At 56.8% G+C, this 13225-nt stretch overlaps 1 protein-coding gene across 4 annotated transcripts; it reads left to right on the top strand.

Annotated features, from left to right (window-relative positions):
* Positions 1-47: 47 nt before the first annotated feature.
* LOC105696511 (protein N-terminal asparagine amidohydrolase) lies at positions 48-13161 on the top strand. 4 transcript variants are annotated; one of them, XM_012419038.2, is made up of 8 exons: positions 48-444; positions 5708-5821; positions 9925-10112; positions 10445-10510; positions 10972-11154; positions 11237-11445; positions 11543-11704; positions 11779-13161. In XM_012419038.2, exons 3-8 carry the CDS (start codon positions 9926-9928, stop codon positions 11902-11904), a joined length of 933 nt encoding a protein of 310 aa, XP_012274461.1. In that variant the 5' UTR covers positions 48-444; positions 5708-5821; position 9925; the 3' UTR covers positions 11905-13161. The 4 variants fall into 4 exon arrangements, with proteins under 4 accessions (XP_012274461.1, XP_023290190.1, XP_012274463.1 ...); XM_023434422.1 differs by having other exon boundaries at positions 9922-10112; XM_012419040.1 differs by lacking the exons at positions 48-444; positions 5708-5821 and adding an exon at positions 8669-8909.
* The last annotated feature ends 64 nt before the right edge of the window (positions 13162-13225 follow it).

Genomic DNA, 13225 nt, shown 5'->3' with positions numbered 1-13225 from the left:
CTCGGGCAGTGGCGGCGCGACGCGGCCGGCTCAGTGACTGTCGGCGCCCGTCAGTGGTGAGTACTACGAGTCGCGAGTGCGCGTCGTCCAGCGTCGTCCAGTCGTACGCCTCCAGACTCGTCAGGCTCGCGAAGGGACGCGTTGGGACCGCGAGGTCGGAGAGGTTCGGTCGTTCGTGGCCGCGTCCCGGTCGTCGCGGCACCCGCACGTCCCGTCGAGGTCGCGCTCCGACTCGGTTCGTACCTAACCTATAAACGCTTCCCTGGACTCGAGTACTCCGCGACGCACGGCCGCTCGGCTCGTGCGTGCCACCAGTTGCGCGTTGCGTAACCGCGCGTTTCCCTGCGCTCCGCGGACAGGTTCGACCCCTCGGCCGCGCCGCGTGGTCCCGGGGGGGATCGGCGTCGAGGAGCCTCCACCACCTGCGAGGACCACTTATAACAGGTACTTACGATCCCTTCTCTCACTTTCGATACCCTGATCCTCCCATTGACAAAGCGCGGCAGTTACACGCTGTCACTGTCGGACCCCTCATCGAGTCAACCACCTCTGAAATTAACGCTTTCAGGTGTGGCAGGCTTAAAGCGACACAAAGGGGTCATTGTATACATTTAAGTTTACTATACACATAATTCGATCATTATATACATTATTTGCGATTTCCTATCACCCGGGTATTTATCCTGGGTCGTTGCTCCGGGTAATCGAGAGTCCACTGTAAACGAAGAAAAAAAATAATACGCGCATATATATATATTTTTTTTTTTGTTTACTTCTATGCATAGTACCAATTAATATGCTACATGTACGCGTTTCCCCGTTCTTTCTGTCTCGATGCACCTCGAGGAAGCGATCGGCGCGGTATTCGCTCGCGTGCGGTATAAACGCGCCTTGTCTCGGCCGCGTGCGTAATCGCTTCCCGTTTTTGCCGGGCTTCAAGGCGACGCTCTTCGTCGAGCGGGATGCTGGGATGCTCTCTTAGGAGTACCTAGGGCATCTCTAGAGGTACACGGGTCATACACCGGGAGGAAGGATCGCGGGTCGCAGGAAGTCTCTCTCGGTCGCCGAGAGTGCATCTCGTGTACCGACTAGCGGGAGAAACGCCGCGGAACCAACGCCGGCACCCCGGCGAACGGCGTCCTCCTCGCTCGTCTTCTCGACGTGCTTTATTAGAATATTATAGAATCAGACGAGAAAAGGCCGCAAGAGGGAAAGATAAAAAATCAAGATACCCCGAGTTTGATCGCTCCGAAAAATTCCTCGTTTTTGGTCGCCTCGAGATTATTCTCTCTTTTTTTTTATCTCCTCCCGCTTCCCCCGGGAAGTCGTTATTTTAGGGCACCCGGATGAAGGGGTCCTCTGTTCGGCGGCTCTCGGGCTTATCGGGACTGTCGGGCCGATCTCTGATTTAAATCGGACCGATAACGCCGGCGAGGTTTCGGTAACTCCAGAGGAGGACGCCGTAAATCGATCACCCGGGATAACCAGTCGCTGTATATTGGATTTGAATTTTTTTTGGGGGGGTATGGAGGTCCATTCGTGCACCGGGTCGATTAATTCGGCGAGTTATGGGGGAAGGTCCTATTATCGGGCGGAATCGCGGGGTCTTAATGCTTGGCGCGTGGATGAATTTCGGAGCCCGGGGAAGAAATGATGATTGTCCCGGTTTTATTTCCCTGGAAACCGGGAAGGGGGTATATCTCGATAAGAGGTTTAATTCCTTGCGCGGCGCCACGGGGTGCTGAGAGGGCCTCATGGGGCCCCTTGGGGCGGAAAAGGGGGACGGGGGTACACGAGAGGGGCTTTGAGGGCGATAGCCATCGGTTCGCGGATTAGCATCGTCGGCAGGGTAATTAACCGGGGATCGCGGATCTCGGCGTGGCTGAAATTAACGGCGAGCTCGCAGCCGTCGCGAGTCACCTGTTATCACTTCCCTAGGGAGGAAACGGAGGTAATCGTCTCGTCGGGCCTAACCTGGGAACTCGAGAGGGGGTCAGATCGGTCCTTTTATAGGACTAACGAGAATGATCGATCTTTGAATTTCGGGGGATAAAAAAAATGAATTATCGCCGAGCGTCGAGGTCCACGTGGCGACGCGCGTCTTACTCTTATCGGGGATGCAACTGTTCGGAGGGCAATCGGGATTCGACGGTGGTCCTGTATTTCCGTTCCCAGGGATTCTGGGAGAGGACCTGGGGAGAGACACCCGGGTTGAGAGACCCTGACTGGCATGAGTTTCATTAATCTGACCGCGCCTGGGGCCTCATCTCGTACCGCCTCTGCTACGTGCAGCCTGAGAGCGCCGAACTGCCGCACCGTCTTACGACTGCACGGTACTACCATGGTAACATGGTAGTACCATAGTCCTAAGGTACCACGGTAACGTGGTAACACCACGGCGCTATGGTCCCATCGCTCTGTAATTAAATTTCAAACTGCTCCTCGCATTAATTCACCCGAAAGGTCTCATAAACCGGACATCGCGGAGGACCGTCTTCGCGTCGCCTTAAATTCTATTTATGGTTTATCGGGGGAAATATTTTTCCCGTTTATGGTTTTTAGAGGGCCTCGATCGCGCAGAAGTTGTTACCCTTCGTCGAGTCGAGTTCACCTGGGGGGAGGTTAACGCCAGTCGGGATGTCGGTTGCTACGCATTTTTTCCGTCGTTCCTGCTTATCACTCCCCTGTCGGCGGTGGATATAAGTGCCCGGGTCGATCGGCGTTGCCAGGCATTTCTACGCCGTTGTCTCGTTCGGCTCGCAACTCCTTGCGAGAGAGGCGTAATCCGCGAGGGCTCTCGCGAGATGCGCCAACTTTGTCGGGGCTCCTTATCGGGAGCGCTATCGCCCAGGGGTCGACCGACGACAGAGGTCGGCGCACCTCTCCCGATACTTTTCCGACGTCTCGATCGACCTCCGGGGGTAAAGTCTCCCTCCACCCGGAATTTTGGAAAATCGTGCGATACCCCCCCCTGTGGAAAAAAATAATTCCGCTCGCTTATCGAATCCATTACCAAATGTCTTTCCACGTGTTCCGTCGTTCCTCTCCGGCGATCAGCTGATCAATGACAGCTCCGAGGGAGGGGCTGCAATTTTCTTCTTTTTTTTTTCCCCGGTTTTTCTCGGCGATTCGCGATCATCGCTCACCGGCGAGATTCTTCTCTCGTGTCTCCCTTTCTCCGGCGCGGAAATTTTTTTCCGCGCCGGAATCGCCGCGCAGAATTTCCGCGGCCGCGATCCTCGCGCTCGCCCTCGTGCCCGGGCACTCGCGTCCAGCATAGCTATGCAAATGCTACACTTTCACGGAGAGGATCGAGAGGCCTATACCCGGGGCCGAGATGCGATTCCCCCCTCCGGCCCGATAATCGCGAGCTTTCCCACGGATTCGAGGCGGAGCCGAGGATCATCCGCGAGGATCGAGAGGTCCTTGCCCCTGGGGACGAGCGAGATGTATCGGCCTCTCTCGTGGCCCCGGTCTTGACACGCGAGTCCGAGACCGGGAACCCTGGAGTCGGATTTTACGAGAAGTCCCTCTTCCCGTGACTCGGTGCTGCCTCCTTCCGCGTCCTCGAAATCCGTCCTGGGAGGACCGCTCCTCCGGGATATCCCTCGCGAGGGGCAACTTCACGGGATTTAGCACCTTACGGGGCTGAAGGTGCCAGGCGGAACGGCGCGGAATACATAATCCGGTTGGCCGCAGAAGCGGAGGGCTCGAGGAGGAGATCCCGCGAGAGGAAGAGAGAGAGAGAGATCCCGGGATGCGAGAGAAACGCCGAGATGCTGGAGAGGAGGAGGCACCTCGGATATATCTCGGCCGAGGGTTACGTGGACGCGAGGGTGCTCTCGTGGATGCTGCCGCGGATGCAACCGCGGATGCAGCCGCGGGAACGGTAAACCTTGCGGTGGCGGACTCCCCTCTGGTCCAGAGGGCGGATAAAAAAATGCAGGATTTTTCCCTACGCGTCCGGACTCCCCTTTCCGCCCGCCTCGATCTCACCCCCCCGCCGGTAAACACGAGGTCGAGTTAATGAGGGATTTATTAAACATTTACCACGGGCGAAATGTCCGGTGGACGCGCCGTTTATGCGCCATTACCCGCTCAACACGCGTATAATCACGCGTAATTACGGAAGGGATTCCGCGAACGTGCCGCGGTGGTGGTGCCGACCTCCCCGTGGAATTACGCGCTTAACGCCCGCGCACGCACCCGATGTACCCACGATATGGCACGCGAGCGACGCTTATCGAGCGGTCCTTATCACCGTTTCTCTCTCTTCCTCTACTCTTCTCCCTTGCGAAAGGATCGAGACCCTCGACGATTCCTGGATCCCTCTTTTTACCCGACCTCCTCGTCGCGGGAGCCTCCACCTCCGGGGCGGTTCGCATTGTGGGTGCCTGATCGGAGGTCCGTGCTCAGGGTGCGGTAACCTGGATCCCTGGAAAGTGGATGCGGTTCGGGGGACCAGGGGGGTCGGGGGGATGTGGAGCAAGGAACGACGGCCCTCGTACTCGGCCCAGGACCTGAGAACCACTGGAGCGTGTACCGGTTGTTCCACTCGTGGAATGCGGACCGGCGTGTGTGTGCACCGAGCACCGCGAGCACAATTATCCGCTCGGACCTGCACCCGCGCGTGCTTCGAGGGCCCCGGCACCTCGCCGCTAGAGAAGCCACCGCTCTCGTGGGATCGCCCCAGTCCCAAGAATCGAGGAATCGATCCCGACCGGGGATCCTAGGGGGCCGGAGTCACGGAGCGCGGTGGACGTCCCCGGAGCGCGGCCTGATAACGCTTCCGAGTTCTTGGATTTTCCTTACCGCCGTGGACCGCTCCTATCTGCCGGAAAAAAAATCTCTACTCGAGTACTATCCTCGGGACACTCCCAGGAATTAATTGTGGCCACTGCCGGGACCCTGAGCCGGGGAAAAGAAAAATCTTCCACGAGGAGGAGCACTAAGTTTTCCCTTACATATTCTATTTACCGGCGAAGCGGTCGGCCTGGCTTTACGGACGCGATCGAGCCTTCGATTTTCCCTATCGATCTCTCGGATCGTGTCCTCCCCGTCGAGCTCGCCCGACGCTGCGGCTTATCGATGCTTTTTCTTTTTTTTTTCCATCCTCGACGTCTGCCGTCCCTTTCCCGGCCTTATCGGCTTATCTCGGCGTCCAGATTTCTTCGGACCCGACGCTTTATCCGGGACGTATCTTCCTCCGGGGCCCCGAAAGGGGGGTATAATGACTCCGTAAGGGGCCCGACGACCTCTCTCTCTCTCTCCCCTTGGCGTCGAAATCCCCCCGGAAAAATCGATTCCCACGATGACGCGGCCGCGGCCCTCGGACCGGGAAAAAGATCGGCGCGTAGAAAACAATAGCAGGAAACCGTGGCCCCCATAAATATTCAGGGGACTCCGGTGGCCCGACGGCCACTGTATGCAAATGCCTCCGCATGTGTCGCGGCCGATTTGCATAAGAGCACCCGAGTGCCGCGGGGAGGGCGAGAAAGCTCGCGCGAGGGTTCCACCGGCCTCTTTCGAGAAAACTCACCTCCTGGGGAAGTTCTTCGAAAAGATATCCGGGCGAGTTCGACCCTCTTCGAACGGTAGAAACGATTTTATCGCGACCTCTCCTTTCCGAGGGAAATCGGAAAATCAGGGGAGGGCGATAACGAGTGATAAGGTCGAGGGTGTTTCTTTACTTGGTTTCTCGTTTCAGGGGGTGATTAAGGGAGGAGGAGAGAGAGGACCGACCGAGGAAGGACGTGCGTCCCGAAGATGGCGGCCGGAACGTGTCCGAGAGGGTGATATCGGTACCGTGATAAGAAAACAGGTGAGCGTAGATTTTTAACCGGCGATGATTTTCGAGCGGATGCCTTATTCCGGAGCTTTCGGGATGCGGAGATGACCCCCTTCGGGGGGGAATTTAGCGCGAGGAATCCGCTTATCGGCCGGTCGTAATTCACGCGTCGGTCCTTATCACGCCGCGTTATCGGGCCCCGCTCTTAAGCCGGTGGAGAAATCATTGATTCGGGGTATATCTCTCGCGGCGTCTCCGGACCCGGCTTTTCGGCGTTTTGTTTTCGCCTCTCGAGTCTCGACCTTCCTAATTATTTATTAATAATTAATGCCTCGGGAATTTCCAGGGGACACGAGTTGCGACGCCCGCCGGATACGAGTCCCCGCTATAAATCGTATATTTCCGCCGTCTCCTTTTTTCGAAGAAGGGTCGAGATGGAGGGAAGGCGAAGGGGAAGAAAAATGCGCACCTCGCTCGCGAGGATGCCCCGATCGAGGCGTGTTACTCCCGGGTTTATCGGCCAATCGGATCCGATTTATGACGCGCAATAAGCGGCCCTCGGAGAAGGACGGCTTCGTTATCCCCCTTACCGGTGTCTTACCTTCCACGAGGGCTGTCCGGGGGCCCTAACAGGGTTGCACGAGACCCGCCGTCGGCGGAGACGTTGACGAAGAGTCCCCGCGACCCCGGGGTCGCGCCCATCTTTCGCGCTTTTCTCGTAACGTGCTTACGATCAAACTCGAAACTCCCCGCCTCGGGTCCGGTCTCCTAAACCGAGAGAAAACCCTCGGGGACCATCCTCGACCCGTCTATAAGGTACTTCGCGAAGCGTTTATCATTTTCGCGGCGTTAATCGTTCTCCAGTTCGCGCCGAAATCCGGTACCAAAATGGCGGCGCCCCCTCGTCGCGTCGGATGCGCCCGGCGTGTCGCTCCGTAATTACCCCCGTCTAATTAATCAGGGCTAATTAACGATTAAGGACGTCTCTCGGGGGCTGCGGCGCCGGGGATGGGTTCCTATGCTAATTTCAACGGGGTCCGGTCGCCGATAACCGCCGCGGAAGCCCGAACTCCTGGATCCGTCGACGCGCCGGCGATTCGCGGAAAGCCGCTCGATAATGGCAACGCTCCTTGCGCGGTTAAATAAATAACCCCGGCCACGAGCCTGCAATTACGCCGCGGAGAGGGAGACAGAGAGATGCGGCATGCGGATGTTTTACGCGCGACGCGTAAATCGGCTGCGCGCGCACGGTTAGGTTAGGTCGGAAATGAACGCGGGGAGGATCTATCGGGAAAGGGAGGCTCTTTTTATTAACGTAGCAACGTAAGATGGCCGATGCAGGCTCCTCGTCCGACGTCTTACTTTATGCTCCATCCGGTGGATCGGAGATCCATGCCTCCGTCGCTAAATTGCGGCTTTGAGGAGCCGCTCGTCGGGCCCCGAGAAGGCTCGCTAATTACCTCGCATTTTTTATCCCCGAGGGTAAGCACGGTTTATTTGTTTTTCTAGGGTTTTTTTTTTTAGAGAGAGAACCGTTCAGGATTTTGGGGGAAATTCCCGGATAATTCGGACCAGAGCGGGCCCACGTTTCCGGCGCGCACTTCCTCGACCCCGGGTAGACGTTTCTCCTCGCTCGGAATATACGCGTCCGATAATTTACGAGGTATCGGTTGTCGAGACGTCCGAGGGTCCGGTAACGAGTTACGATAAATCCTCGAATCTCTGGCGACCCGGGGCCCGTTCTTCCCCGGACGGCCCGTCGCGAGATTTCCCGGGGTCCTGGGGACTTCCTCCGATTTTGGGGTGCATCGGGGGAGCGATGATTTTTTAGGGTCTCCCTCAATTTTCATCGACTCTCTGTGTTCCATGCGCTCGATTTTATTAGATCGGATGTTGGAACTTGGGGGATTTAACGGACCGGCCCGTGGAGTGCGTTCCTCGGGGCCCACGGGCCCCGGGAGGACGATCCTCGATCGGCTCGGAACACCACTCGGCATAGGGCGGTAATTAAGGGTAATGGCTACTTTTCAAGTGGATTTCCGTGTGGCTCGATCGGTACGGCCCCTCGCCGATTACGGTCACGAAGACCCGGGCCCTGCTCTTCGCCCTCCCCTCGGGGCCGTGCTCCAATAATCGAACCCCTCCCCCCGATCGATATCTCGATAATTCCGCGGCCGGAGGAAAAAATCGAAAGCACGCGGGCCCGACCCGCGGGGACCGTTGCCCGACCGGTCGACCTTGTCCGTTGCGATGGGCCCGATCCCGAAGAGAGAGAAAGAGGGACGCCGACTTTGGCGACACCGCGTGCAGGGAAAAGGCCCCCCATAAGGCCCCGCCGCTCCACCCCGGGTACAATGGATTTTCAACGGTGTAATTTCCTGGGGGACAATGGCCGGCACACGTTACCTGTAATCTCGCCGTCTACGGGGCCAATTTCCCACTCCCGTGGGAACGGGCCCCAAGGGTGGGACCCACCATAGGGGGACGCGTTCCACTTTTAATACCAAGATTCCCCATTCTTTTTTTCTCCCCTTTTTAAGTAAAACTTCTATATCCCGACTGACGTTTAAGGACCTCGAGTCCGAATTTTCCCGCCCCCGGTCGGGCCCGATTTCGGAGCAGGGTTTCCTCGACACCCGGTAGAGCGTCCTCCCCGGGCCCCTCTACGTCGGCCGTGTCGTCGAAAAACGAGCACGTCGATTCCTAAGCCGAGCCAAACATGTTATTTTCTCGGGCGAGTTCCCATCCGATTGGCTCCGGCCCGGCGATTGGTCCCGCTTGGATTTTAACCCCTCCCACCACCGGGCCGCTCGGCCAATCGGGGGGCCTGCTGATAAGGCGGCCATAATTAGCGCGATTCGTTAACGAGCCAGCCTCGTCCGTCCGAATGAACCCTCCGGGACTCTAGTCGGGGGCTAACCTCGATTCTCGATCGCCGGCTCGGCGAGGCTCGGGCGAGCTCCTTGGGCCCGTAAGGCCCGCGCGGATTCGTTTTTCTCCTCGTTTTTCCTCCCTTTTCCTCCCTTTTCCTCGGTTCCACTAGTTTTTCCTTGTTCCTCACATTTTTTATCGCGTTTATCCCCCGTCCATCGGTCATCGGTTGTTGACTTCGGCGCACGAGGTGAGTCCCTTGACCGTCGCCGAGGATGATGGGGCCCGTTAACGGATTTGGGCCTGACGATTCCCCGGGTCTGCCGCGCATCTCGGAGAGAAAACAAAAAAAATAAGAAACTGGATAACGCTATTTTCTCCTCGCGACGCCTCGTAGATCATGCATCCGATACTGCCGGAGAAGACTTCATTGTCCGCGCAACAAAGGGGCCCGCGACGCGTGGGCTAAGGAATCGTCGCGAGTGTCGCGTGTTCGGGAAACACTCCCCGGGATGTATTCCACCGGGTCGAGAGAAATATTCCACGGGGCCCCAGTGGAGGAGACGTCGTTCGGCCAGGCGAAATGGTCTTCGTCGCTCGTTTCCTTTCCGTTGTGAAAGAGGCTGGAAACGGAGGAGCGATAAATCTTATCGACGGTCTTTCTCGGATGCGCTCGGATCGATCAAAGTTCGAGACCGTAGACGAACTCCGAGGACCCGAGCTCCGGGGTTTTTTATTTACCGAAAAATAAATCCACTCGCGGAAGCGAGCACCGAATAGCACGCAGAAAGAGAAGAGCGCCGGGCCGCGACGTCGGGGAGGGAGGGAGGTCGGCGCCGCGACGCCTCGAGTTGCCGGCGAATTTCCATCCGAGTGTTCTCTTTATTCCGTCTTTACCGCGAAGTCTATATATAAGCACCTAGGCCCTGTTTCCGAAACCCCGAAGAGGCGAAACTCTCGCCCACCGCGTACGGTCGCACGGAGCGTTACCTGGAATCTCTCAAGAAATTATTCCTTTCATCTCTATAAAAAAAAAAAATAAAAAAATAAATAAAACTAAAAAATCGGATTTTCACGGACAATCGGTAGGAACCTTAAAAAGTACTTCAGAGGATTTTCTATAATTTGAAGACGCGATCGTACAAACCGGGGTTTAAATTTTATTCCACGAGTGGCGAGGTGGAGGCGAAAAGTGTTCCTCGCTCCCTTTTCGGTTGACGTCCTCGGCGAGTCGACGCTAACGAGGACCTCGTGTGTTGCAGCAGGATGGTGCTGGTGGTGAACGGGGTCCTGCAGGAGGAGGTCCCTTCGGACAGCCGGTCCCTGTACGCGGCCCACCCGGTATACAGCGAGAGCGCCGCCCAGTTACACTCGATGCCGGCCAAATTGGTGGGTCCGGTGGGCCTCCTCTACGTACAACAGAGAGAGATGGCCGCCACTCTGCCTCACGACAGTCAGTAGAGACGTCTCTCTTCTCCCTTGGCTCGACTTTCGTCCTCCTTCCCCCCTTTCCCAGTTTTTTTTACTCCCTTTTCCCTCGCGTTATCCGGTGCGCACCGGCCGAGCCTCCCCGAGAAAAGTCCCCTTTTCCCTCGGGACCCCATTAACCCTCTCGTTCCCCTTGTCTTTGAAAATTTTCCTGTTAACCTCCTATACATCTGGAGAATTAATAAAAGAAAATATTCCGAGAATTTCGGTGTTTGAAATCCTGTATTGATATACGTTATCGTTGATTATTCGTTGAACGTTGCTCCTGGGGCTTAATCTGGGTTTGTCGGTTTTCAGAGAACGTCAGCATCCTGGGCGCCGACGACACCACCACGTGCATCATCGTCGTCCTCAGGCACTCCGGTGAGCGCGCACACCCTGGCCTCGCCGAGATGTCGATTCCTCTGGGCCTTTCTTTCGTCTTTCGTCCACGAGGACGAGAAACGCTCCTCGCGGGGCGAGGGGACGACCGTTGCGAAACCCCTCTCGGGTCGGCGAGACCGAGGTGGGAGGAAACGCGCGCAGAAAACATTCTCGGAATCTCCCGGAGGAGAGCGATACGCGGATCGCGCGGGCAAAAACCACTGGAAAATATCGCTAAATCGAGCGCCGTGACGCTCGAGATCGTCCCTCGCCTCGCCCTGCCGCTCCGAGAAAGAGTCTCCGGGATTCTTTTTTATCGGCTGCGCCTTTCCGCGAGGCGCGCGATACCGAGACGCGGGTCTCTCTCCGGCGGCCACCTTCGGGACTCGTCTCGATAGAATTAGGATAGGTAATGATAAGAGAAGATAGGAAGGACGACGGGATTTCTTTCTCGATTTTAGGATCGGGCGCGGTGGCGTTGGCGCACCTGGACGGCGCAGGCACGGAGGACGCCGCGACGGCGATGGTCCAAAGGGTGACGGAGCTGGCCCTCGGGTTCCCGGAGGGACGACTGGAGCTGCAGCTCGTCGGGGGTTATTCAGACCCCAGAAACTACTCGGAGGAACTGTTCTATAATATCCTCGGTAAGGTGGCGGGGATGCTTTGGAACTAGGCGGAAGGAGTAACGGTAGAAGGGCAGAGGATCAACGGCGTCGTTGGTTTCAGCCGCCTTTCACAAGCAGCCAGTGGAGATCGACCTGACCCTGTGCTGCGTCGGGGAGCTCAACACCACCGTCAGGGGCAGCATCCACTGGCCGGTGATATATGGGATAGGTCTCAACGTGAAGACGGGGGAGATCTTCCCCGCGACCTTCCCCGATAAGGGTCCCGATCAGGCCCTGAGGATGGCCAGGCAGCTCACGGGAGGTCAGCAGGTGGGGAGAGATCTGGAGCTTGTTATTAGTTTATTGGTACAATGGTGTATAATAAATGGAAGGTAGGTGATATTTTTATGGCTTCCCCTTGGTTCAGGTTCTGGACGTCTATGACTGCACCCTGGGCCTGCTGAGAATCGGGCCCTTCAACTACGACCCCCTGCGAGGAGTCGACCTGTGGCTGGCCCAGTCCGATCAGTTCATCCTGCAGCATCTCTCCACCTCGCCGGACGTGGAGCTGCCGCACTTCGTGTCCCAGGTGATAAGACGAGCACCGGGGATCGGCTTTTCCAGGATACCCTCGCCTCTCGATGCTAATCCTCTCTCTTCCAGATACGGGCGACCCTGAAGTACATCCAGGACAATCAGTTCCCGGCGGTGACGGTCTTCCGAGACAACAGACCCCGCTACTACCGCCGAGACGAGGCGACCGGGGTCTGGCAACCGATGCGATACTAACATCCGTCCAGGACGAACATCCAGGAGTCGCCGAATGTCGCGCTGGCGGGACGCTCGACCCTCTCCACGCGGAAGGGTCGTTTCGAGCCGCCCATCGGTAACCGGGAGGCCGAGACCCGTCAACCACGGGGAGTTCCGTTGGTCGTTGAACGACCGCAGTCTTTCGGGGAGCGACGAGGGACGACTCTCGAGCCTCGGCGAGAGGCGGTCGCAATTAGACGTAACGATCGGTTATCCGGTGCTAACGATCGTCGTTGAGTCCCCTAGAGGGGCCTAGGACCTGAGTCTCGGCTGAAATCGCTCGTAAGATCGCTCGCTCCAGGCCGATTTCCTCGTCGACCGAGTCGCGTCGGCGTTCGACCCGCGGCGGTTCCGCACCTCGCTAATGGCGCCGGTTAAAAGGAAAAAGGCGCGGGCGCGAGCGACCGGGAGGCGCTGTACATATTCCTGCAGGTTGTCCGCTGGCTCTCTTGGGCGGAGGAGGTCGGGAAGGTGTATAAAAATCGTTTTGACGTCCCCGAGACGCGCCTCGCGACCCCTTCGGGGTCGGGACCGCTGAAGGTTTAAGACACGATGTGCAATACGCAGAGTGTATATATATATATGTATACGTAATTAACTTTTAAGAGGTGCGGGATGTTATCGCGCGGACGTGCCGAAGAGCGTTTCGATGCGGACCGCCACGATTACACTTGTCGGTGCCGTTTGGACTCCGGCCTCGGGACGATAAGGAATCTCTTCGGTATCCGCGATTTCCTCTCCGTCTTTCTTGGATCCAGGATGATCCTCTCCTAGGAGCTCCGCTTGAGTGAGAGATATACGACGCGTTACGATTTTCCCATTGTTCTAGTGATATACGAGCCGAGGTAACATTTTATGATAATTCCTAAAAATTGAAGAGATATATATACATACATATATATATTTTTTGTTTAACTACATTGTGCGTGTAAAGAATTAAGAAGGGCCGCGCGACGAGATCCTTTAATCCGTTGGGAGATGCCAGGGCGATAGGTCTTGTCTCCTTTTCCTGGGACGCAGGAGTTTGTCCATCCCCAAGGACCTTCCTGGCGCTGCGACTTAGGTGCTAGTGAATACTAAGTTAAGTTTCGCTCTCTATTTCTCTCCCGGGACTCAGTTCTCCCTCCGCCACTCCCGATTTCTCTCTCTCTCGGCTTCTCTGTACGTAGGAGCGTCCTTTTGATTTTATACTATTATTTGGTGATATATTTATACAATAAATAATCTTAGAAACGACGATTCCCGAGAACTGGGTTGTATTCGACGGAGAGGGACGTTTTAACGGCGGTGATTTTTTTTT

This window comes from Orussus abietinus, unplaced genomic scaffold (genome assembly GCF_000612105.2).
Source record: "Orussus abietinus isolate OABI.00-Male unplaced genomic scaffold, Oabi_2.0 scaffold15, whole genome shotgun sequence".
Classification (NCBI taxonomy): Eukaryota; Metazoa; Arthropoda; class Insecta; order Hymenoptera; family Orussidae; genus Orussus; species Orussus abietinus.
This window is presented reverse-complemented; position numbering and strand designations above follow the sequence as displayed.